The sequence below is a fragment of the Zonotrichia leucophrys genome, chromosome 3 (assembly GCF_028769735.1).
Source record: "Zonotrichia leucophrys gambelii isolate GWCS_2022_RI chromosome 3, RI_Zleu_2.0, whole genome shotgun sequence".
In the NCBI taxonomy this organism is placed as follows: domain Eukaryota; kingdom Metazoa; phylum Chordata; class Aves; order Passeriformes; family Passerellidae; genus Zonotrichia; species Zonotrichia leucophrys.
In genome coordinates, this window is record NC_088172.1 from 38,106,726 (window position 1) to 38,128,813 (window position 22,088).

At 41.0% G+C, this 22,088-nt stretch overlaps 1 protein-coding gene across 1 annotated transcript in view; it reads right to left on the reverse strand.

Annotated features, from left to right (window-relative positions):
- Nucleotides 1-21,919, reverse strand: part of SESN1 (sestrin 1) — a 78,957-nt gene extending 57,038 nt beyond the window's left edge. The window contains exon 1 of the mRNA XM_064707856.1: nucleotides 21,309-21,919. Within this exon, the coding sequence (XP_064563926.1) occupies nucleotides 21,309-21,572 (264 nt within the window). The 5' untranslated portion in view covers nucleotides 21,573-21,919. The remainder of the gene's footprint in view (nucleotides 1-21,308) is intronic.
- Nucleotides 21,920-22,088: the final 169 nt, after the last annotated feature.

Genomic DNA, 22,088 nt, shown 5'->3' on the forward strand with positions numbered 1-22,088 from the left:
GAAGGTGGGGAGAAAACTATTAGCCCAGTCTTGTGGGAAAACAGGGAAGAACTGGCCATCATCAGCCACCTTCTTTAATCTACTGCCAATAGATAAAACCAATAATTGTCTACAGCACCACTTGATGTTTGGCATTTGCTACATTTCCTTCCTGTCCAAAATCCTTTAAGAAGTAGTTTTGAAGATGCTGGAATATATGCTTTAGCATGCAGGCATGCTTTAACGAGGCAGGAAAAGTAAACATTAATAAGAGCTGCTATCATAATAACTTCACACAACTTCAAACAATCAATTTACCACCATTTTGTGAGTTAAATCCTGTCACTTCAGTCGCAGCAACTGACAGCATGCTCCCCATTTGATGTGTTTTACATAGCAAGTCAGACAAGTAAGTTTTTATAGATGAGCCACTCCAAAGTTAATGGTAATTTAGTTCACATGCAATCAGGGGAAGTTACCCTAAAACCAGAAGGCCTGAGTTTGAAGGGAAATGTTAGCATATATCTTTTAAGTTCACTCTGGGGCTCTTCAGAGTGCAGAGTTTCATGGTACTGTTCATGAAACCTCTGGCATTTCACAATGCCCATGGCCATCCACTCTGCACAAGATTCAACTGCACGCATACCTATGTTTGAAAAAAGGTCTATTAAACAGCGTAGAAGCGTAGTGTCACTAAAGAGACATGTATTTAATCTCCTATTGTTTGATATAATTAGGAGATGGGGAAATAAAAAGGCCTCTGCACATTTAATATATGCTATTATGTCATTTAGTTGCATGTTTGCTTGAGGCTTACTTCATTTGGCTGAATATAAACTTGGAAGGACTTCAGGTTCTTCTAATGCTAATGATCTAGTTCCTGCATAATACAGTCAAATGAAAAAGCTTGTCATGGAAAAATTTAAATAGCAACAAGAATACACAGTTCTCTTCAAGAAGAATTTCAACTTCAGCCTCTATTAAACTCAACCCAGTGTACAATACTTGTTGACACTGTTTTGCTCTTCCTCCAGACTGTCCTGCTGCTTCTGTAACCCTGTTCCAGCCATTTAGCTGCAGTAGTGCAGGTTACTCACATCTCACTGCACTTGGATTTTGAAAGCAACTTGCAAATCCACTAGAGACTGATTATTTTCTTTCTAGGTGCCGAACTGTTCTATGAAGTTTTATACGCCCATTGATATTTTAAAGAACTGTTCTTCTTTTCCCTTAATGGGAACTTCTAGATGCAAACATTTTTCTCTGAAATGAAAGATAAATAGAAAACTCAAAAAAATTACCAAGAGACACCCAGTTTTGGTTCAAACCTCCACCAAGAGGTGGCAGTCAGTTATAAAGGAATAATGAACCTACAGTGCCCTCACGTGTGAGGGGATATGAATTAGAAGAAGTCTGGAGATCTAGAAAAGGAGAGAAAAGTTCTCAAGCCTTCAGGAAGGACCCTCACTGAAGAAAACAATGTTTTCCAGCACGTGGGGATAACTGCCCTCATGCATTAGGACAGACTGGGTACTATAAACATGTGCAAGAAACAAATGACAAAATATCTCCACTTTCAACTGCCTTTTCAGATGCTTGTGAGCTGAAAGTTTCATGTGCTTTCTCACCACAGGAACATAATAAAGGCAGTTTAGTTATCTAGTGCAGAAGCCACTAAATTGTATTTCAACAAAGTACCACCTTAGTGGAAGATCAAATTTACAAATACAATAAACACTGTGCAGACAAGTCCAACGATGTTGAAGACAACATTTCTTCAAGTGTCTTAGCAAAGATCACACTTCATTCTATTACCCAGGAACACAAAAGTTATCTTTTCTACAGTTACACAGAAATTAAGGAGGGTAATGCACCTCAACTAGCATTCACAAAACCTGTAGGTCAAGTTGGAAGTCACCTAAGTTAACCAACAGGAAGCACCAAAGACAGGAGTGCCTTAGCTCACCTCTCACTGTGCTAGAGCTTTCTGCCCACCACAGAAAGGCAACTGCATCTATTCACGACCACAACCTCAAGCCAAGAGACTGGTGCTCTCACCAATGAGATCACTTAAGCAAGACAGAGCCAAGTCCCAGTCATTAATGGGCCCAAGGTGACTTCACCTCCTCTCCAAATAAAGTGAAGCTGTTTAATGATGGTGACCCAGCCAGCACTTCCAACTGCATTAGTCCTGCTTTACACGCAATTCTTAGCTTGTTCACAGGCCTGGAAATGAGAGCAAAAGCTACTTCAATTCTCTCATCTTGGGAGCCCAGGCATGTAAGGGGCATGGCTTTGAACCACCTCAGGGAGAAAAGGTGCTGAACCCAGAGCCCTCACTCTTTGGAAAAGCTCTAACCACTAAGCTATTTCTCAGGAGTGGGAGGGGTAGCTCTGGTTTGTTTTGTGCAAAGCCCATCTGATAGGTCTTCAGTAAACATGCTCCAAGAACACCATGTTCTGCAAGCCCTGAGAGGAGATAGAAGGAAACATTTAACCTCTGGATCCACAGTGAGCTTACTTGAGCACAAGCGTGGAACTACTGCCCACTTCCAGACCTGAAACAGCCTTAAGCATGGCTGAGTATCTGATGAGGTTCTGCCTAGATGCTCACTGACTTTGGCTAAAGGCTTAGAAGGATCCTGAGTTTTGAAGCCCTGAGTCAGGTTATAAACACAAGCTTCCTGAACTCAGCTCCTGTCTTTAGACTCCGTCATTGTCTTTCAGAGACTTAGTGAAAACCAGAACCTTTTTCTTGACAAATAATTATAACACAGGACAGAGGAACCCCCATGTTGGTGGCTGTAAGTGCAGAAATCTGAAGTTATCTTATTCCATTTAAAACAAACAAACAAATCCCCAAAACCCAACCAAGCAAAAAAAAAAAAAAAAAAAAAAAAAAAACCAAAAAAACCCCAAAACCAAAAACCACCAGCTGTACTACAAAAACATTAGGTTTGAAAAGAAAAGCATTCTGATGCTAGCAACTACCAGAAGTTGAGTCTACCTAACTTATTTCAACTTTCAATTTTTATGTTTTTGTTCTACTGTAGGGAGAACATTTTCCTGTTAGGGTTACTTTTTCCTATAGTGCCATCTGTTGCAGAACCTCACCTCTTTTATTGTTATTGTGAACAATATATCAATGATAAAGAAGCGACAAACTTGTCAATGAAAATACTGTAAGCTTTGTCACAATCATGACCTAAATGTATCCCAAGTGGCTGAACTACCATTCCCCTGTAGGAGGCTGTAGGAAACAGTAACAAAGTGTAAGAAACAGTAGAGCACAGCACCTGAAAATACCTCCAAGATACAAGCTAACTCTTTCAGTTGCAAACAAATAGTAAGGGAGTTAAAGAATTCCAAGAGTATTTGGATCTAAGAGGCCACAAACTTCAGCCTTCTTCTTTCACTAAAAATACCACCTATGTTCTGATGCATTAGACAGTAGTAAGTAGGAAATCTCTGGGGACACAAGCAGTCTGTTGGGTCATTGCTACAGCCAGGGCTGAATTAAGTAGAACACCTTTCCCACTGGATGAGGCCTTGCCATACAGCAGGATAAAAGCTAAAATGCAGCTAGGAAGTTTCAACATGCAGGGTCCCTCTGAGCACACACCAGCAACTCCTGTGCACCACAGTCACACAGCAAAGAATGTATTGCTTCTAGCTAGTGAGGACTGCCAAAAAATTATATTTTCCACTGTCTCTCTTTATAATAGTGGACAATTAACAGTATTTAAACAGATTTTAGCCTTGACAATGCAGTAGTTTTACTCTCTTGGAATAAAGAAAAAAAAAAAGGCAAATAGCAACACTGTCACACAACACATTATTTTACTTAAGATAATACAGTTCAGTAGAAAAAAAATATTTAATTCCAGAGATAGCTTAAACATATTTATTGGTTAATTTTGTTCAACAGGAACTAAAAAGTCCGAAAACCTTAAATGTCACCCCTCTCTTCCCACCTAGAATCTACTCTTTTGTTGTATCTGTTCTTAGAAAAACTGGTTAGGTGCCATGTGCTAGTTCAAAATTCTTTTCAGATAAGCTCAAAATTAAAGTTAAGAGTTGTTCACCAAAGTCTTCTAATAGTTTCATTTCCCCTAAAGTCCTTCATATAGATCCTTTGCTAGATCCTTCAGAAAGAGAAAACAGACTGATTATGGCCATTATTTTCACTTAGTACCTCTGCTAGTATTTTCTGGTTAGACTGGGGAAAGTCAGTGCCACGGCCAGCAACAGAAGACACCATCATACACACTCAGGACTGATTTCCTTCACAAACCTCAGCTTTTTGACCCCAACTCTTTCAGTTATTAAAACATCACTGTAGTTGGGTAGGGGATTTTTTTCTGTTGTTGTTTTGGCTTTGGGGTTTTTTTTTTAATACGTGGGAGTGTATGCCTCCTGTGTTCAGATGTGGTGACTTTGTGCAGTGAGTGCCTTTTTCCTTCTTTCAGTTTTGGTTTTTTGAAAGACATATTGATGCCACAGCTTCATTAACAGTACAAAGGTAATATTAGGGAAGTTTCAGTTGGAGATAAATGCCTTACAAAACTGAAATAGTGACAATCATGAATTAAAATAGAAATAGGCATGAAACTTGAATATAGTGGTGAATATTCATAATTAATATATAAGGTGCTGATGCACCTACTATCATAAACTTCTTATTCATTAATATTTTTCTTCTCCCTTTCCTATGACTGTGTCAATCATCACTGCTTTAAGTCAGTTACTATTACATTGTATCTAAAGAAAACCAGCAAGATATCATGACCAACAAAAAAAACCCTAAAAATATGCTCCATCTCAAGAAGTTTTCATGTTACTGTTCTGCAAACAGAAATAGCATGAGATAAAAGGGATATTTTAGTTTCATTTTTCAAGAGTTTTAGAGCAATACACCTCCATTTATATTGATGGCACTTCAAACAAATCAAAAACTGGCAACAAAACATGAGACATGAAGTCTCCCCCAAGTGTTCCTTCAAATTCATTACATCTTCCTTGAGCAGGTGCACCAGCTTAAGTTCATTCCATGAGGAATTCCGTGAAGCACGTACAAGTGAGGAATGTCTATTTACTGCTACGGTAACTGGCACACCTGGTAGCCCACACTGAGCCAATTTAGTCCTGAAAATACTGCAGCTGCATTTACGACATTGCATTTAACCTGCCAGGTCCTGCTGAAAGATACAGCACACAAATCAATAGAGACACTGTGCTTCCAGGCTCCATATGGCCCATCCCAAAGGTGCTTCCTGCATCTCTCTACTCACAGTGCGACTTCTCAGATTAAGAGACAAGTGTGAGTGCCAGCTTGGCACTGTGATCACACTTATGGCCACTGGAACTCAGGGAAACCTGACACCTCTAAGAGGAGACACATGACTGTTCGGAACAAATGGAAGTACTAAGAGAGTTTTGAAACAGAATCCTGCAGCAACATTTCAAGATGCTTCTGGCCAGACCAAGCAGCACAGGGGCCTCAACCCTGCAAGCACATGCATGCTTCACTCCACCACACAGGAGCAGCCATTCTGGCAATTTAGGGCTGCTCCCAAGAATAACAAGCAGATGGGACTTTATTCAGGATAATGTCTGTGGTACACTACACTTATAATGAAGCACCTGCTGGTTTATTTTTAATCTATAGTTTTTAGATCATGTGATGGTATTAATGTAAGTACTCTCAGTAAAGCAGTTCCCTCCAAATGTGACAGTAAGTGCCCAAAATACTACTGCTAAGACAATAAATACTTCCGAAGAAAATCAAGGAAAAAAAGCCCAAATCCTACCACAACAATTGAATTAAACAGATGTGTTTAATATAATAGTAAATTTAACCTGAATAAAGAAAAATGTTTTCCTCTTGTGATACAAAACCAAATTGTGTCCTATTTCTGTGGCACAAAACACTCTTTCCCCCTCTTCAAAAAGAGATCCCAGAAGCTGAACTTTAAAAAAGCCATGCAAACATGTATTTCATCCTAGATTTCTGAAGGCAGCATATTTGGAAGTGTTCTAAAAAGAAAGAGAAGATAAATACTTAATGTTTGATTGGAGAAATTATTTTAGCATTTTCAGTCTTCACCAAAATTCTTGTTCAACTCACCTCATTAATCTAACTGGATTACCATTACTCAGGTTAAATTCTTCACCCACCTTACAAGGCCTTCAAAGCTTTCACACTAATTTGGCTTTAATATTAAGCACTTTTGGACTGAGGTAAATAAATTTCACAGCATCTGGACAAAATGTGGTTTTCTCCTAACTTGAGGGAATTTTAAGACCTCAGGTATTTATTTCTCAATGTGACATCTTGTCAATAAAAATGATTTTAAGGGCCAAGTTAAGTTTTGAGATGAGGCAGAGCAAGTTTCAAATTCCAGTTCAGTACAGATCCCACTCACGCTTGAATGAGATACTGATACAACCAAGGCAAATGCTCTAAGATTTTTACAACTTTAAATGAAAACATGAAACTCCTAATGCTTGAAAAGATCTACTTTGTCTGTTCAACTGCATTCACAAGCCACTTACCTGAGAGAGGCAAACCAGAGACTGGGATGTGAGACCTTCATGTTCATAGATTTTGGCTATTCTAAGGGTATTTTTCTTGCTGTTCTTCATGGGACTTTCATTTATTACCCAGGAAGCCTTTTCCTGCAAGCACTTTGTCAAAAGCAGCGCATTTTCACAAAAAGGAGGGGTTTTTTGAGACATCAATCAACTTTGTAACAACCAAATAAACACTGATATTCTGGCAAATTCTAAATTTCACTCTCAAGAAAACACACCAACGAACTAGTTCCAATATTGTGGTGTGTTGATGGTGGCTGCATGCCAGGTCTCCACCAAAGCTGCTCTATCTCTCCCTTCTTCAGCTAGTCAGGGAGACAGAATGTAATAAAAGAAGCTTGTAGGCCGAGGTAAGGACAGAGAGAGATCACTCACTCAGCAGTTACCATCACAGGCAAAACATACTTGATTTGGGGAAATTAACTTAAATTATTAATAAATCATAGTAAGATAATGAGAAATAAACCTAAAATTTCAAGCATCTTATCCCCCCCCAACCCCACTTTCTTCCTGGGCTTAACTTCCCTCACAATTTTTTCTACTTCCTCTTCCCTAGCAATGCAGGGGAACAGGCAATGGGGTTGTGGTCAGATACATTGTCCCCACAGGAGGCAGTTCTCCATGAACTTCTCCAAAGTGCATCCTTCCTCAGGGCTGCAATTCTTCTTGAACTGCTTCAGCTTGGGTCCCTTCCAGTGGGGTAGAGCCATTCAGGAATGGACTGATCCAGCATGGATCCCCCTCAGGGTCACAAATCCTGCCAGCAAAACCTCTACAGCTCCATTCTCCACAGGGCCACAGGTGCTGCCAGGAGCCTGCTACAGCACAGGCTCCCAGACTTCCTCAGGCATCCACCTGCTCTGCTGTGGGATCCTCCACACACTGCAGGCGGAGATCTGCTCCACCACAGACCTCCAGCAGGACATCCTGCCTCATCATGGTCAGGACCATGGGCTGCAAAGGAATCTCAGCTCCAGCCCCTAAAACACCACTTCCCCCTCCTTCTTCACTGCCCTTGTCTGCAGAGCTGTTTCTCTCACATATCCCTCCCTTCTCTCACTCCCGCTGCTGTTACCCAGGGCTTTCCCCCTTTCCTAGAAGACATTATCCCAGAGGTACCACCACTGTCACTGATGGGCTTGGCCTTGGCCAGTGACAGGCCCAAATTGGAGCCAAATGGACATTTGGGAAATTTTCAGCAGCTTCTCACAGGAGTCACTCCTGTAGATGCTATGAAACCAAAATCTTGCCATGCACACCCAATACAAATACAGAGCCAAGGGGGTAAAAAAATAAAATCCATTTTTTATTAAATAATCTGCCCCACATATTTCCTGGACTTCACTACAAGAGAGAAATAAAAATGATTGCTGTAAGAGCCTTCTAGAAATTTAGAATTTGCATCAATAATGAGAGAATTCTTTTTAGGATGCTCTCCTGCAGATGATGCCAGATTTCCATATCAACTCTGTGAAGTGTCATGATCCCATCTAGTTACATGAAGAGAAGCAACTGCCACAAGGACATTATAGCAGCTTCTCTTCTATATTTTCTTACAGTAGCAGAATATTGTTGCAACAGAATATTATACAGCATGCTGCTTCAATTCCTTCTCATTCTATACCATTCAGAATTCTTAAGAACTCAAATAACTTCTTCAAAGAAGCTTCCCCTTCCATTTCGAAGTCTCAGGGTTCCAGACTTCTCAGAGAGCTCAATATTCAGAAACCGAAACTATGTAAGTGGTATCACACTATTTTGAAAAGAAAGTAGTTTACAGACTTTATTATCCACGTGAAGACTGTCTTAGTCTGTTGGGGATGGAGAGCTTGATTTCAATGAGCATGAGAATCTACTGTTGTACCAGATAAAGGAATCTAGTCTCAAATTAGGCTATTAAATTATATTATCCCTGGCTTCTATTACATACAGAAGAAGATATTTCACATGATATTATCCCTAGGAAAACCACTTCATTCTATTTCAAAATTATTTATGCTTGGCTTCAGAATTTAGTTAGTTCTTTGTTAGATTGCCTCTTATATTGTATATCCATAATAAAAACTTACAGCACATCCTCTTTCCAGTTTGATTTCCACTTATATTTCTTAGCAGTTTTAGACAACAAAGGAGCTCAATACTTTTTACCACTCCTGTCTAGTTGGATTGGCCACTCTTATTTTTAAACAAATGAATTCAAGTAGTGCTGTAGCAGGATACTCTACCTGTCCGATTCTCGGCTGTTTGGAGGGCCTGGAAAGGCCCGGGGTGGCCTTGGGGCAGCCCGCGCTTCAAAGGACGAGAAGAGGCTTCAGTTTTTTTCTCGGTCTCGGTGTTTATTAATTGTTTATCTAAAAGATTTTCTCTCGGCCCGACAGAGCTCTGCTCAGCAGCCAGCCATGAGCACACTCCTTGCCCTCCGGGGCAGTCACCTATCTTTATACTCAAAGTTACGTATACAATATTTATCATTTTTCCCCAATACCTTTCACCCTTATTAACCAGTGCACTTTTAGTAATGACCAATCCCAAAGTGCCACCATCACCACAGAAGATGGAGGAGAAGAAGAAGAAGAAGAAGAAGGACAGGACACGCCCCAATCCCTCCATCTTACTTCTCTAAACCCCCCTGTACAGAAATCCTAAACCCTGTGTCTCACCCTCTAATTAACTAATCCCTTCACCATTCACCCCGGTGAAGTCCTCCTATCCTCATACAGGTGTTGTCTCCTGTGTAGGATCAAAGTCCAGCCACCAGACACTTCTGGCAACATTCCAGGACTCCCGAGCCCCCCAAGGGTGGTCTCGGTGTCCCGGCACCTCAGTCCTGAGGTGCTGAGATCCCACATCTACCCCTAAAGTGGTCAAGCAACTTGGACAATGTCCTGTTTGCACAGCTATCAGTGGTGGCCTGAGCTCAGGCCATGGGCTGGTTCTGGTGTTGAACTACACTAAACCCCAGTTCAGTATCCTGATAGTGAGGCAAAGATTTGGCAGACAAGCTGCTAAGCTGACCTGGCAGTCATGGGACTGGCAGTCGGTCACTTTATGCTATCAAAGCCCAGCCCACTTTCATAAGGTAAGGTTTCTCTAGCATATTCCCTCTTGACATTCCTCAAGGTTAGGAGAGACCTGCCCACGAGCATTGGTAGGGTGAGTTACATCCACCTTACTTAATTATTCCTTCCTGTGAGCTTTACTATAACTGCTTTGCAATAGTGCTCTGTTCTATCCTATACAGACACTGCTAGCAGCTCCAGCTTTTATACTGTACAGGAAAGACCACTGGGGCTAAGATTGGATCCAGCCACACCTGGACCTCTTTCTGAGAAGGAGTTTAGAAAGCAGGGGGTTCCTTTCAGCACCTCGTGGTTCAGCAGCAGGACTTGTCACTCCACCCTCAACAAGTACACAGAGCAAATGCTCAGAAGATTAGTATTCATTTTTCTGCTGAGGTTTGGAAAACACATGATGATAGACATGTATGTTTGTCTCTGTTACAGAATCAACTCCTTACAGCTGTCTAAAACAGCTAGATACAAAAAGAAAAATTTCACACCAGACCATCACACAGGACAGAACCAGACAGGTTATATTAGTAAAGGATAACCTGGGATAAGTTTGCACTAAAACCAGAGACTTTCAACAAAACTTCAAGCTTTGGCCCTCCCACGCCAGCATCCCTGACACAAACTCTGAGATTATATCGTCAAAGACATTTTATTCCTCAAAAGGCAAATGTTTATTCATGAAGTTATTGTTAAACAGGGAATTTGTGAGTCCGAGTGAGTGTGCAACTAGAGAAATTTTCAGTTTCCCAACACAATCAAGAAGAGGTTTAGAAGATAGTATTAAAATCTGATTTTATTCTCTGTAAAATGCATCTTCCCAAGTATTTTTTAGCAACTGCTTTTTTGAAGGAACAGCCAGCAAGTCATTTAGCTTCCATGTGAGAACTTTGCAATTGCCTTAGCATGTTTTTATGCACATGCATGAAGACTGAGTGCCACTGGAAATGACTTTTGAGCCACGTGGCTACCCTACCCCAGAGCTCTGACAGCCAAGAACTGCACCTGCCCCCAGAACATGTGCATGTGTGACACCCTGCACCACAGACCTGGCTCTGAGAGGAGGAACACAGGTGGAAGCCACATCTAAGGGAAGCACAGCTTACCAGTACAAAATGAATTTTTGCCTCATGAAGCAGCTATGTTTTCCACTGCCCTTAGGAGTAATGATCTGCACACTAAATTCAGAGTGTATAAAAGCAGCACTTCTCCCAAGTCTTCTATCACTATACACAAACATACCAAAAACTACAAAAAACCACAGAACAGTCTATGCTTCAATCTCAGGTATTCATTTCATGTATAAGCTACAAAGAGTTAACTACTACCTTTAGAATCTAAAATTAAGATTTTTACATTGCACATTACAAATGGTATCTTCTGCATTAAAAAACAGCTTTCATTCCTAGTGAAACCTTACTCAAAACCTTGAATCCTTTAACAAGAAGGCCTGACACTGAATAATGAAAGAAAAAGAAGCAACATTTGACATTTCCAATTTACACATCCTCTTCTGACGGATTATAGACAATATCAGCCAAGCAGAGTTGCCATGTTCTGAATAGCAAGAAAAGCAGAACACTACAAGCCAAGATACCAATATGCCTTCTAAAAGCCAGACAAAAGCATTTCTTTTCCATTTGGCTTATTTTCCTGCCTCGTGGAACAAAACAGTAGCAATAAAAATGTCAGAATTAAGCTTCTCTTACAGAACACTATTTATACATCAATTTCTAGGTAAATATAAGCAACCATTACAAACATAACTCTTAAAACCAAAATGTAACCTAGGTGAAGTTATAAGGTTTCCAAAATCTTTTCTGTAACACAAGTAAGAAAGACAGAATGGACACAAAGGAAGTTACAGCAACTATCAAAAGCATATCCTGGTAAGGCCTTATCTCTTAACATGGTGGGCTCCAGAAAACGTTTTGTGCACAGCAGTTGCCAAATATTTAGTACTGTAAAAGGGACATAAGCTTGCACTCAGCACTAACTCGAAATTCACAGAAATACAAAGTTTTTCCTAAACTTTTTCCTTTCTTTGGTCTTTCTTCTACATGGTTATCAATGTGAAACTAGTTTAGAACTAAAATTTAAATCAATGGAAAATCCAAACAGTTGAATCTGAGTGGAATGTGCTGTTGGCAAACAGGCTGCATTTAAAGCTAAAAGTTTTGTAGCACCAGAACACCAGCAACAGGCTCAGCAACAAGCTGCAATGGAAAAAACATCTTTCAGAAAAGAGGTGGTTCTCCTCCTCCCAGAAACAAACACCATCCCCTCTCCCCCAAAAAAAGAAAACAAAAGGAAAAAAAATGCACACAGGAAAGGCTTCAGAACTTTAAATAAGTTTGTGTTTTCAGGTTTATTCCTCCTTTGAATAAATGTCATATTATTCCATGTTTACTCTCTAGGAGTTAAGAAATCCTTCACAAAAATATTTGTCTCAGAAGAAAACCGTTTAAAAGCAATTCAGTACCAATCAACAGTATCCCAGGGAGAGAAATTTGGTGAAGAGGTGATTACATCTTGAGTCTCAAAGCTCAGGCCCACAAAGCCAGTCAGCTACTTAGGCAGACAAAAACTTGCCAGGATAGACCTGCAACTAAGAAAACTTTATTACTGATTCCAGAAGGCATAGAATAGTGAAAAAAGTTACAATTTTAAACTAATTTACAGGGAAAAAACCAAAAACCATGTGTTTTCAGAAGCAGTTTTCAGTGCTTTTCTACAGTACAGTGCCTGAATTGAAAGTAAGTTCTTGCAGTTGCACAGAAGGGACACATTATCAGATTACATAAGCAGCATCACCTCTATTTTTAAAATACCAGCCCAGTATATTTTTGGGTAATATTCTTGCACTAGAACACAGCACTGGGTGATACTTTTAACCCAAAATTACATGAAAGAACTAACTTTGTTTCTACATAAAGCTGAAGTAAGAAAAATGGTAAATTGTTTACTAGGTTTAAATAGAACTAAACCAGTTCACCTTCCCAAACCAACTTTTGGCAGTAATTTAACCTAAGCTTTCCAGAAAAAAAAAAAAAAAAAAAAGACAAAGGGAAAGGGAAAGAAAAAAAGTCAAAGTCACTGAAAACAACAAAAAGGCAGTAAACAAGAAAAAATGCCAACACTTAACTTTTTGGGCTTAATTAATTTATGTAGCTTCAAGTGAAGATTTCCATGTTTCCACTGATTTCTGGAGAGAAACCTAAACTTTTCCCACTCTCCAATCCCCGTTAAACTGTAAACAATTTACTGGAATAGAAAACCATACTGACAGCAAACCATATTTTTGGAAATTTAAACACTCGGTATCCACAGGAAAATATAATCAAGCTTTCAAAACCTTTTTTTCTGGCCCACAATGGTATATTCAGTACTTTTCCACTATGTTTATTTTAAAAGGAGAAACCCTGACCTGAAGAAAAAGTCAAGAGTAAGATGACAAAACAGCAAGTTTTTCTTCAGTGCTCACTTTGCACTTGTCACAGTAAAACAGTGTAATTTTCTTTAAAGTAATATGCTTTGGTCAGGCTAACAGAAGATATATTATTTTACACAATGTAGAAATCCATACTTTTTCTTTACTTAATATTGTATGCTAATTTACAAAAGACTGCAAAATCTTAGAGCTTTTCCCTTTGCTTGAACACCTCCTCAAGATACATAAAATTTCCCCATTTTTGAGCAAAAATCAGCCAAATGTATGCCAAAAGCCCAATATGAGGACAGTTATTTACTAATAAACAGGACAAACAAATTATATTATAAAGCCCCCCCAAAAATAGAAATAAATTGACTTTTTGGAAACTCAGAGCAGAACTTCTAGGAAAATCAATGCAGAGAGGGGAAGGATCAGTGCTACCCATACACTATTAGAATCAGAGCAAGAGAAACAATTTTAGATAGAGACCCAAGTGAACAGTGCAGACTGGAAAGGATCATATCCAGTTATGAGTTGAAATGAACAGCCAACTTCTAAAATTACCTCTAGAAAGAGAAGCAGAATCAAAAGAAAGTTTTAAAAAAATCTAAAAAAACATTCATGTGACTTAGTGAGTGCTAGATCAGGAGAACAGATGCTGCTATTTACAAAATGCATTCAAGCTGAAGCATTTCTGGTTCCTACAGATCTCTAGGTATTAACTCCTATTTAAAAAACCAAAAAAATACAGGGAACAAATATTTTTGAACTAAGCCACCAATGTACATCCTATAATTGCTTACCTCATTACTAAACAGCAAGAGATATGGAAACATTTCTGTTTGATTTCTTGAGTTTTAAAGCACTTCAATGCAGTAAAAAAATATCGACCAAGATATTACCAGAAGTGTGCTTCATGCAAATAAAATTTGTAGTTATGATATCCTGAAAATCAATGCAGCAAAATCACATAAATTCATAAATTTACAGATAAAGTAATTTCCAACAATTGTAATGAAAAGCTGACTAAGCAAAACTCATTTCCATACACAAAGAGCCACATATCATTAGCATGGAAAATTATGGAAAGGCTCAAACACAGAAACAGCATTAGAAGTGCCCCAGATGCCCTACTTGGCATCCCTTTGAGAACCTCCACTGTTTTCAAGCATCTCCTTATTCCAACCAAAGACATTCCCAAGGTCAGCAATTCTGGAGTTGACAAGCTCAGCAAGAGAAAATTTTCCTTCATCTCTCTCAACAGACTGAAGCCTTAAGAATGAAGGCAAGTAGGCTGAAGCAGGGAAGAGTCAGATAAGGCCATCTGAGTTTTATTGAGCATTTAAGTCTTTAAGAAATATTTTCACATGCCTGCTCAGAATATCCCCTGACATGTCAAGATTAATTCTTCTCCATTAACATCAGCCTGACCCCACAGATGTGATACAGACCCATCATCAGAACATGTTTACAATAATACTGCAGAGGCAGCAGATGCCATAAATAAGACTGATCATTTTAAAGCATCATGTCATTACTTCAGTATTCTCTCTCAATTTGACAAAAGCAAGAGTATTAAACACCACCAAAAAGCCCATAACAGACAGATGTTTCTAAACTAGTGATGAAAAAGCACCATGTGGATTTTGAAGGGAGCACCCTACAATGAATAATTAAATCCATTCCATCCGATATCTGGAAGAGACAGAACATGCTTTTGCTATGAAGTGAACTTACAAAAAAAGGTGTTTTAATTCACTGTATAGAAGAGTACTGTGGGAAACAGGAACTGATTTGGGTATTGGCATTGTGCAGGGGGACTAGGCAGCTTCCAGACGGATCAGATTTGCCAGCACCAGTGAGGATATCATATTTAAATTCTTAAGCTTGAATAGACAATAAATTTCAACTGAGACACCTTGCTAGGGTGGCTGACCAACAGTAAGGATCACAGGGGAATATCCCTATCATGCAGCAGGCCACAGTCAAATTAACTTGGACAAAAATCCTAAACCTAACAGATCTGCCTAGCTAGAGATCTCAATGTTCACTAAAGAAAACTACTAGTGTTGTACAGGAAGGCTAAAAAAGACTTTAGACAAAGTTATAAAGTAATTTTTCAAATATTACACCCAAGAAGATTAAAGATTTGGAAAGTTAGGCAGTCTTCCATAACACCATTGAAATAAATGAATGGAAATGAATGGAATAAATGGAATCAGGATAAACCATTTGGGAGCAATGAGCATAATTTTCACCCATATTACTCTTAACAAGTGTGCACCATAGAGCTCAAACACAAAGCAAAGAGTGAATTCTCTTGTGAATTCACATTGCTAGAACAAATACAGCAATGGAACAGAACAGTAACTCCTATTTTATCCTTTATGGATGCACACAGGGGAATCACTACCTCCTGTCCTGGCAGAGGCTTTATTTGTCCTACCACAGTGGCAGAGGACACAATGTCTGCTTTGGCTATGACCAGCAATCTTCCCATCCTTTCTGGATGCCCATTTAATTTAAATGATACAAGTATTTTGCCAGGATTTGGAAAGGAAGGATATTCCCTTCCATGTCCTCTGCCAAGCAAGCCTAGATCCCAATCGGTCCCTCAAGGTTTTAAGACAGGAAAATGCATTTGGCTGCTCACATGACCCCTCTCTTCTGTGCCCTAACAGCCCTCAGCAGCCTCTGGAATTCTGATACATTTATCCACTAAAGCAGCAGGCCTGAGAAAACAAAGAGATAATCAAAACCACGCCTTCAAGCCCACCTGATGCTTTTATGTATGAGACAGGTTTCAGACCACAGGTTTGAGCACTGTTTGCCAGGTAAATACACTCCTGAAGATCAAAGGGAAAGGACTCAGATGGCTCTTGAAGTCCCTTCAAGCAGTTACCAATACAAAAGACAGAAAAAGAAGCTGGAAGGAAAAATCATCCAGCTAGCAATGCTCTCCCTTTCCCAGGGAGAGACCAAGTAAGTACCTCACTCCTGCCTGATGTTTAAGAACAGTTTAGATCTAAAGATGAACATGACTGGATAAGTCTATCCTAATACTGAAATTTTCCCCAGATGTCCAATCCAAGTCTTTCTGGAATTTAGATCCATTTTTCATTCATTCTAGCTCATGTTTTCTCTGTTTTTGCAGCAGGATTTTCATCCCTTTTCATCACACTTCTTTTTGAATATATTATCTTAAGCCTCCTTTTAGCTGACCACACCACCACTAAGTACTTCAAACCTTCTTCACAAAAAACCTCCAAAGGACTAGAAGATATTATACAAACTCACATTAAATATTAAAGTAATTTTAAATTATATTATTGTTCTCCAGTTTTCTTACTCTCCTTCCCAGCTTGTAATCCATTCAACAAACCATGAAAATTTGTTAATCAAGCCTTTGCTGGACTGGACCTTGTAGAGGCTGTACCAAGTATTTGTTACCTGACCTCACCTGCCTTCTGGGGATGGTTGTCCAGCTAATTTTACTCACTAAGGTGCAGTTTATGGATCACAATTCCCCAGCTTGTTAATAAGGCTATCATGTGAACACTGAGGACTCCAGTATATCAATCTATTAATATAACAGAATATCTCTGCACCACAAGGCCTGTTACTCCATCACAGAAGCAGTAGCAATGCTGGATTTAAAAGAATTTATCCTGGCTAAGTCTGTTTTGGCTGTTGCTCAACTTCTTTTCCTAGGCACTAAAAATGTGTTTCAACGAAGGGTCCAGTATTTTTTCTTTGAGCTACAGTTAAAATCCATCAGCTTCCTCTTCATCCCATCCCATTTAGCCCACACTGAAGAGGCATGCACCAATTAATCTGAGTCTGCTACTTCCCTCCACTATCTTGAAATTACAATCCACTACATGAGATCACTTCAGCTAGCTGCTTTTTTAAGCACCCTGAAATTAATTTCACCAGACCCTACCAGATTTAAAATCTGTTGCTTATCCAAGCAACCTACAGGTTTTCCCTCCAGCCTAGGAAGGTATTTATGCTTTTATGGCTACTGACTACACAGGCCGGATTAACCGTTTCAGAAAACATTTCAATCACCTCAGCATTATCTGTTAATCCACTGATCTGTGCATCTTTTATTTCTTGCTTTCTTCCAATATTCATTTTAGCCATGCCTCCTTATGCTTTTGACCATCCTAGCTTTATTCATACATCTTTGTGTACTTTCTATATGTTTCCTTTGTTGACATCAATGAAAAGATCAACAGAGAGCAGAGTTATTTTTTCATTACTAATTTTCCCCTTCAATGCAAGTGCTTGGTATCATTAGACTACTTCTCAAAGAGGCAGAGATTGGTTTTTTCTTCCTTATATTTGCCCCCAGTCAAGCTCTGTGTGCTATATTCTCTGCTTTTTGACACTTATGGGTTTTTATGCTGTTGTCATCTGTTATCCTATGTAGACTAGAATCCAGTTGCACCAGCAGAACCTGCCCTCCATCTCTGTATTCTCTTTGTTTATGAAGAGAATGAATTTACACACCCAGTACATCCTGCGGAGTTTTCTCCACTGAATGGTTACAAGAGATTTTAATTATCAATTCCCATCCTTTCAGTGATTCTTCTCCAGCTATGGACAGCCACCTTGTATTTAGATCCCACTGCTACATTACTGATTGATCCACCAGAGGCTGGCAGAAGACTGTTGATGAGCATGTGTTTAGACATCCCCTGCTGTTCTTTCCCAATATATTTGTGTTGGTGTGCGGGCACCCAGCGCACCGGCAGGAGTGACGCACTACTCTGCAAGGTCACAGGCACTGTGCCTTAAATACATGCAAAACACCCCATCAGCAAGAACTTCCCAAGAACCTAGGATACACCTTGGGGGCTTTACCTCAAAAACCACTCATCAAACATTTATAACTGCAAACATGGAAACTGCTTTCACTTGGTTAAAGCATTGCGATTGAAATATGTTTAAAACATCTTTAAAATTATCCATTGAGGTCAAAGTGGCTTTAGGAACTTACTTTTGTTAATAAAAGCAAAAATTAGAAAAAAGGGAACTCATTTGCTGACATTGTCTTTATAATAACCCTTACAAAAACAATTCATTTATTCTAAATGGGAAAACCTATGTATTCTCTCAGATAAAAAAGTATATGTTCTTATACATATATAGACATAGAGCCTACAATGAGAAAACTCATTATCCTGAACATAAGGATAATGTCAAATCAACAGGAATTTACATTAAGAAATAATTAATTCTATAGATTCTGATACAAGCAATATTGTTTATTAATAATATCATTATTAATGCTATTTATTAACAGCAAACAAGAAAGCTGCACACTTAGTACCCCACCATACATCAGAGGAATTTTTATCCAGGGGAAAGAAACCCCAAAACATAACAAAGGCAGGCTTAGAGGGACGCCATGCTGACACAGGCTGCTGCCCAGCCTGCAACTTGCACCAGCCATACAATGCATTCTACCCACCTCCTCCAGACACAAAGCTGCAAAATCACCAGGAGCACCAGCTGCTCATGCCTAAATATTTGCTGACTGCCCCACCAGGCAAGAGGGCACTCACTCAAAGAAAGAAATAGCAATCGGACTGCATGGAAAATTCTAATCTTGGATGTCCTCACTGATTTATGCTGGAAGCAAACCTGAAAGATGAATAATGCACATTTTGCAGTTCTCCATATTGAGGCAGCTGGGGTGGGCAGGAACAAAAAGAGATAGATGAGTCCAGGCTCAGAGGTGTAGTCTGGGATGGACCCTCCTACAGGAGACAGAATGAGGGGAGTCCCAGTTCACAGGACAACTTCTGGGTTCAAAGTTGCCTCTCCTGCCCTGGGCTCCATGCAATTTAATAACTTTGGACAGCATTATTGCACATATTGCTGTGGACTTCAGTATTGGTTCAGAGCCCAAAACAGGGAGATAAAGTAATACAAGTGCTGATGCTGATCTGAATGGGATTTCACATTTTTAAGTAGCTAACCTTTGGAAGCACTGCTGAAAGCCACAAGTTCTATTAATTTAACACTTTGCTCTATCTGCCATCTTCACTGCAGAGAACTGAACAATATTATTCTTGGTGATTAAACAACAGAAAACCATTTCATGCCTGACAATAGTCCTCAGCACCCAAAACAGAACACCTGCACTGGATTATTTCTCCAACAAATGTTTGTTGGATGCAAAGATTACAATGAAAATGTTCATTTATAAGTACAGACACAAGACCTAAGATTTGCCACGCTATATTAATACAGAATACTTCTCTCTTAGATCTATGCTCCTGAAAAGGAAAATATACAAAAGCAGCTTTAAAAATTTTCTTAAAATAATGTTGTATTTGACTTTATTTTGCTTAACTTATTGGTAAACTTTTACTGCACCTTGTGTGTACAGCTGGTTTCACAGCTATTAAACCTTTGACACCAATGTTTATTAATCAAAGCAGCAAGGACCACAGCATTTGAACTTGCATTTGCTGCATGAAGACAAACATTCTCTGCCAGAACTTTTTGGCTTAGTTTAAAAAAAAAAGAAGCTAGTAACAAAGTTTCTAAACCACACTAAAACTTGAACAGACCACTAACTTCAAATACATAAAAACATAGAAGGGAGTCATCCGGTCCTGTATTCTGACCTCACCCCAAAATCTAGGTGAGAGATCACCAGCTGTTTGGCCTTGGAATAGACTGGTATTTGGAACCTGACAAAAACAAGTCTTCCCTTAGCAGTCTGTTGCAGTAACTCATCATTCTCACTGCTAACAGACTCACTTCTCATATGAACCTTTAACAGGGAAGATGCCAGATGAAGTTTTCAGCTCAATATTCAAGTTTGGGGTGGTTGCTTGTTTCACTGGCTTCAGTTTTTAAAAAAAAGCTGTCAAGCTCTTCACTTAGACCAGGTGGAACCATCAGCTTTGAGAAAAACCCCACACACAGCCTAAACTGGGTACAATAAGTTACACTGTATTGATCACACTGCACACTACTAAGAAGTTGGACAAAACAGACAGAGACTCTCTCAGCTCCAATAACTCAAACCCAGAATGTATTTCTATATATATAATAACATAAAATGTTATTTATGTTATACACATTTATGCATATCATGTATAAATTATTCTATCTATAGTACTTTCATATATTATTATTATTATGTTTCCCTGGATGTCTCTATATTCAACCTGTTAAAGTTCAGGGAGAAAAAGCACAGTAGTGAGAAGCAGGCAGCTATCTCCAAGCACAGCTCCCTGTATTCACTTGTGATTAAAAGAAATCCCCGAATTTCCTTTTCCTACTCCGCAGCTAAAAGCAGCAGCTTTAGCAGTGCTGCTGGACCCGTTGATACAAGAATTCTGAGATCTGTGCAAAAACTTGAGGTGAGCAAGAGAATCGCAATGCAAGTAACTATAATTAGACTGCAAGAGTGGAAGAGTACAAAGTAACATTTATTTTTGTTAGCATTAGGTCAGTAAATGTAATCCTCTATTGGCTAGGCTGCCTATGATGCCTTTGGAAAAAAAAAAAGTTTGGATCCTATCGGTGCCAGTGGAAAACCTATTTACCAATAAACAAGAAGGGCATTCTGACAGGCTCTGCCTTAACAACAAGCTCACATGGCTTGTAAAAGCTCCAAGACTACCAATTTATATTTTCAATTGGCAACACTAATATCAATACCCAAATCCTTCCTGCTTTTCTGTTAAAGTTAACAGGGTAATATCACAGCACTGATCATACAGATTGAAACTAGAGCGCTAAAGTTGTCATTTTAATGCTTCCTTGGGGATGCCCCAACTTTCCAGCCATTCATTGCCAAATCCTCTATGGTGAATTCCACTGAGAGACTTCGTGCTTTTTCACGGAATAGTTAGGGTTGGAAGGGACTCTGGAGATCATCCAGTCCAAGCTCACTGCCAAGGCAGGATCACCGAGAGCAGGTGACACAGGAACATATCCAGGTGTTTTTTGAGTATCTTCAGTGAGATATTCCCCCTCCCTCCCCCCGCTGCCTTTCAATAACGCTTTTCCAAGTGTTTATTCAGGGAGAGAGCAGTAGGGGTGAGGAGCACTTAGCACGTATTAATTGCAGGAATAAATCTGACAGGGTGGATCAGACGCCCACCTCGGGGCACAGATGAACCCTGAGGGCGCCCTGCGTGGGCCGGGGCCGGGAGAGCCCGCGGGCCGGTCCCAAAGCCGAAGGGGCGGCGTGCCGCGCTCACCTGCACCCCGCCGAGGATCGCCTCGCTCTTCTCCCTCACGTCGGGGAAGGGGCACCGCTTGGACAGCATGAGCAGGCGGGCCAGCGCCTCGCCCAGCCCGTCCCGGGCGGCGGGCACCGGCAGCCCGTCGGCAGCCGCCCCGGAGGCGACGCTCTCAGCGCGGCGGAGCACGGCTTGCCCGATGGTGTCCAGGGCGGCGGCGCGGGCGGCGGTGTCCCGGCTGCACAGCCCGTCCCAGCGCACCTCGCCCTCCCGCTCCTCCATGGGGCCGCCCGGCCGCTGCTCCCCCGCCGCAGCCGCCGCCTCCTCCTCCTCAGCAGCCCCGGCGCGGCCGCCCCATGGCGGGCTCCCGGCAGCCGCCAGCCCGCCCACACAGACGACGACGAGCGCGGCCGCGGCGAGCGCAGAGCCCGCTGCCCGCGCCGCATGGGGGGCAGCGCGGGCCGGTGCCCCCGACAGCCGCCGCCGCCGCCCTCCCGCGCCGGGGCTGCCGAGCGAGCGACGCCGCTGCGGCTTCGCCTTTCCCGGCGGGGAGAGGGGCGGCCACCACCCCGCGGCGCCGGCGGCTCCTCCTCCCTGTCCCGGGCATGGAGGGAAGGGGCGGCCCCGGCCCTGCCTTTCCCGGGCCGGCCCCTCAGCCCTCCCCGCCGGGGCCGCCACCGACCCCCGGCAGTCCCCTCACGCGGGGTTGGGGGGAAATAGCCCCGCCCAGCACGGGGAGCCCGCGTGACAGACCGCCGCTCAGCCAATCGTCTTTCAGCGCTCCCACCCAGGGGGCCC